The sequence below is a fragment of the Prionailurus viverrinus genome, chromosome A3 (assembly GCF_022837055.1).
Source record: "Prionailurus viverrinus isolate Anna chromosome A3, UM_Priviv_1.0, whole genome shotgun sequence".
Taxonomy (NCBI): domain Eukaryota; kingdom Metazoa; phylum Chordata; class Mammalia; order Carnivora; family Felidae; genus Prionailurus; species Prionailurus viverrinus.
In genome coordinates, this window is record NC_062563.1 from 32,750,780 (window position 1) to 32,755,577 (window position 4,798).

The 4,798-nt window shown below is 40.5% G+C and overlaps 1 protein-coding gene across 1 annotated transcript; it reads left to right on the forward strand.

Moving 5' to 3' along the window:
• Positions 1-3,432: 3,432 nt before the first annotated feature.
• Positions 3,433-4,247, forward strand: LOC125162338 (superoxide dismutase [Cu-Zn]-like). The gene is made up of 2 exons (XM_047853235.1): positions 3,433-3,676; positions 3,757-4,247. Exons 1-2 carry the CDS (start codon positions 3,623-3,625, stop codon positions 4,039-4,041), a joined length of 339 nt encoding a protein of 112 aa, XP_047709191.1. The 5' UTR covers positions 3,433-3,622; the 3' UTR covers positions 4,042-4,247.
• Positions 4,248-4,798: the final 551 nt, after the last annotated feature.

The window sequence follows — 4,798 nt, forward strand, 5'->3', positions numbered from 1 at the left end:
ACATTTGTTGAATCTTTAATAATAGAATAAGTTAAGAATGCGTCAAACTGCTCCCCAGGTAGCTTCCCCTTTGAGCAAAGTCGGCAACTGAAAATGAAGCAACACATTTTAAAGGGCATTGTGTAATTCCTTGGCTGACACCGATTGATGTTTGTTGGATCACTTGGTTCTCCTTAGCCATTATTTTTGAGAACTAATTGTGCCTCCTGACATACCACAACAAACTGATTTAATGGGGATGTAGCACCACCACAGGGGTGTCTTGGTGAAGAGGTATGATTGAGGGATTCTTGAGGATGGAAAAAGTGGTGGAGGAAGATGATAATCCCAGTGAGGTCCCCAGGCAAAAAGTGAAAGACTTTAAGCTAATCTCATCACTTGGCAGGACAGGACAAGTCCTGAACTTTTAGATGACACCTTTTACTTAGAGAGAAACTCCAGTTCCCAAAGATGCCCCTGTTATTGTCTTACTTCTAAATAAAATACTTATTGTTTCTAAGTATTTCAGTTCCTGTGTCTCATCTCAACTTGTAGAAGAGTTTCCATCCAGGGCACTAATTAATAAAGCAGAGATGAATGAATCATTTTACTCTAAACTGGATGGGGCAGTGTGGTTAATGGGCTGTATGTTTAGCCTTGGAAGGTTCTGGGATTCCTCACACTGGAGCCATCACCTAAAACCTATTGTCCTGGAGACTCAGTGAATGGTCACTGTGTCACCAAACCGAAGTGCAAATTCTTCTTTGGACCTACTAAATACACACCTTGTATGACAGTATAGTAAGGAATGAATTTCAGACTCTGTAGGTCTTTTCCTGGCTGAAACAGTGGAGAGAGGAAGAGACAGAATAGGGATATCTTTGGTTATTCTGAAAACAGTCTCGTTCAGGCCAGCTATTAAGTAAGTCAAGAACTTAGTTGCTCATCTTCCCAGTTAATGTCTTACTTGTCTTAGGTTGGCTTTCCTGGAAGCAGAGTTCACAACAGAAATTCAGCTACATATAATTTATTGAGGGAGTGTTCTAAAAATAAAGAAAAGGGGGTGCCTGGGTGGCTCAGTCAGTTGAGTGTCTGACTTTGGCTCAGGTTATGATCTCATGGTTTGTGAATTTGAGCCCCCCATCAGGCTCTGCGCTGACAGCTCAGAGCCTGGAGCCTGCTTCGAATTCTGTGTGTGTCTCTCTCTGCTCCTCCTCTGCTTGTACTCTGTCTCTCAAAAATAAATAAATGTTAAAAATTTAAAAATAAATAAATAAAAAAGAAAAGTAAGGGAAGAAGGATGATGTAGTGGTAGAGTATGAGCAAAGAAGTGATCTAGCTGTAATCCAGCCTCAACCTGATCCACGGGGAACATAGGATTATGAGTTATACCACAGAAATGAAATGGTTCCACCTTAATGTAAGGAGGGATATTCTTTTGTATTTCTGTCTCAGTCATTAGGTCTGGGCTGCCCTAGAGAGGGTCATAATATCTTTGGCAAGGTGGCTCCCTATGGTTCATGGAAATTCTCTAGAGAAGATAGAGTGAAAGAGGGGGAGCCATTAGCAGCCAACACTCAGAGTAGCAGGGAGATGCGTGCACCTGCCCAGTAAAAGGGCAGGCCACCAACAACCCACCCACTGCCCTGCTCCAGTTATTCCTCTAGTCATGCTCATGAGTTTTCAGGCCACTATATCCCATGCCTCTGTGTCCCTGGCTTTCTGATTTCGATTCACTAATCTAAAACTCAAGCTCCAGCTGCTTTGCCTAAAAATGAGAGGGTAGGGGTGCCCGGGTGGCTCAGTCGGTTAAGTGGCTGACTTTGGCTCAGGTCATGATCTCGCGGTCCGTGAGTTCGAGCCCCATGTCAGGCTCTGTGCTGACAGCTCAGAGCCTGGAGCCTGTTTCAGATTCTGTGTCTCCCTCTCTCTGACCCTCCCCTGTTCATGCTCTGTCTCTCCCTGTCTCAAAAATAAATAAACATTAAAAAAAATGAGAGGGTAGACTCACTGTTCTCTAAAGCTCCTTCCAACTTTGTGAATCTACTGTGTTCTCTTACTAGGCCAAAGGCTAGCAAAAAGCTTATCCTTTCCTAATAACAAATTGACTTTGGTAGAGAGAATGTCACCCCAAATGAACACCTCTCAAAGTAGAGATTTCCAGGCATCAGACCAATTAGGTCAAAGAGAACTAGGTGTGGAACCTGGTCAGTGCTGCTCAGACACATCTGTGAATTGCCACCTGTGCTGGTTTGCTGGTGGGCCGACCTTATCAGGCACCTGCACACCATCTGCTCTCTTCTTGGTGGTGCTGCACTGAGCTCCGACATTAAGGAAACCTAGTATTGTTGGGGAAAGTTGTGGTAAGGGGAAAGGATGTCTGAGGATGAAGTCAAGAGATGCAGCTGTTTCTGGTCTGCTGTCCTTAACATATGTAGTAACAAGAACCATATCTGCTTCCATCAGTCTGCATCAGCCCCCTTTGGTAATTATTTTTTGTTTCCTTTTGAACTGTTACTTTTGTCTTTCCATTTCTTCCCTCTACTTTTTTTCTCTTCAAAAGAATGTAGTACCACAATGATCAAAACCCACTGTGTCATCCTTTCTCTGGACAGTGACTTATAAATGGTGAGGGACTTATATATGGCTAGATTACTGACACCTGCCAAATGCAGATATCCTTGGAATAAGTTGTGTGTAGTCAGTGACTAACTGGCTTAGAGAGGACATATCCTGCACAATTCTTCATTAGGATAAACTGTACTGTAGTGACTAGGGGTTGGGTTCTGTAATCAGACAGCAGAATTTAAATCCAGACCCTGCCATATATTATCTGTGTGATCATGAGCAAGTTACTTAACGTCTGTGCATCTTCAGTTTCCTGAAAGTTTCTCTAAGACTTGAATCTTCACATGTAATGGGTACATGTTGTCCAAAACAAAAATGAAACAACACTAAATAATCAACACTAAGATAAATCTTAATGAAGCTATTAAAACACAAATGTAAGGACAGACTTTCATGAGTATCTAGATAGCAAAAGCAATCACTAATTGGAGAGATGTCAGATTGCTCTCAAAAGTCTATACAGAAAATACTCGAGACACAGTAGGACAAAGTCCTCAGAATTCTGAGGGAAAAAAATATGAGCTGAGAAGTCCAGCGAAATCGTCCTTCAAGGATAAAGTCAACACATGAACATTTTTAAATATGCAATAATTCATGTATTAGAACACCTAAGGGCTCCTCTTGTGGGAAAAAAAGCCCAAACAAACTACTGAATTATTTAGTCTTGTCAATAAGTCAAAGAAAATATTAAAATATCAGAAATGAAGCAACCATGATAGAAGGTTGGTCATGGGCATTGTGGTGCTATTAACATATAGAAATAAAATGAAAAGAAAAGAAAATGAAAATATATGAAACATATAGAATGAAAATGAAGACGTCGGCATCTTCTGCAGAGTCCTCTGGTGTCCTCGGAGCCCTTGAAGCTCGGACCGGACCCCGAGAGTCATGGAGATGAAGGCCGTGTGCGTGCTGAAGGGCCAGGGCCCGGTGGAGGGCACCATCCACTTCGTACAGAAGGGCAATGGGCCTGTTGTGGTATCAGGAACCATTACAGGATTGACTGAAGGAGAGCATGGATTCCACGTCCATCAGTTTGAAGATAATACACAAGGCTGTACACAAGGTGTTCTAATACATAAATTATTGCATATTTAAAAATGTTCATGTGTTGACTTTATCCTTGAAGGACGATTTCGCTGGACTTCTCAGGCCCTCACTTTAATCCTCTATCCAAAAAACATTGGTGGGCCGAAAGATCAAGAGAGGCATGTTGGAGACCTTGGCAACGTAACTGCTGGCAAGGGCGGTGTGGCCAACGTGTCTATGGAAGATTCTCTGATTGCACTCTCAGGAGACCATTCCATCATTGGCCGCACGATGGTGGTCCACGAGAAACGAGATGACTTGGGCAAAGGTGGAAATGAAGAAAGTACGCAAACGGGAAACACTGGGAGTCGTTTAGCTTGTGGTGTCATTGGGATCGCCAAGTAAATATTCCCTAGGATGCGATCTGAGTCCTAGTAACTCCTATGTTATCTTGCTAGTTGTAGAAATTTAACTTGATAAACATTAAACACTGTAACTTTAAAAGTGTAATTTGTGTGACTTTTTAATTGCTTTAAGTACCTGTAATGAGAACTGATTTATGATCACTTGGAAGATTTGTATAATTTTATAAAACTCCTATTCAGTTAAAATGTCTGTTTCAATGATCTCTGTATTTTGCCAGGCTTAATAATCATATGGGTATTAAACTTCATTGTCTGAAAAAAAAAGAAATAAAATGAAACAACTATTGGAATTACTGTCATGGAACAAAGTGTAATGGTCCTAAAACTCCATTACAAACAAGAATATACATAATAAGATTAGGAATGCTACTTTCCACATTTTTCACAGAAGAGTCAGTAGATACTACCTAACACAATGTTTTTCAGATTGTTCCTTTTAGAGAATTTAGGAACTATTTCATTTTTGTGAAGAAACATTTTGTGTGAAATTAAATAATTCTTTGGCTTTTTCTTCACTTTTAAATTCAAGAAAAATTAAAATGAAATCTTTTATTTCAAAATGCCATCGTAACATAATCCCATGTTCCTATCTTTATATCTATAAATTGATTTATCAATCTGTTGGTGTTCTTCCCTTTCTTCCTCCTTCCCTCCCTCCTTTCCTTCCCCTTTCTCTCCCCTCCTCCTTCTACATATATATATATATATGTAGATATATATATATATCTACATATACA

Excerpts from the sequence above, each read along its gene's own strand:
- LOC125162338 (XM_047853235.1), top strand. The coding sequence starts at position 3,623 with ATGGATTCCACGTCCATCAGTTTGAAGATAATACACAAGGCTGTACAC. Across the intron at positions 3,677-3,756 it reads ACAAGGCTGTACACAAGGTG|CAGGCCCTCACTTTAATCCT; the intron begins TTCTAATACATA and ends CGCTGGACTTCT.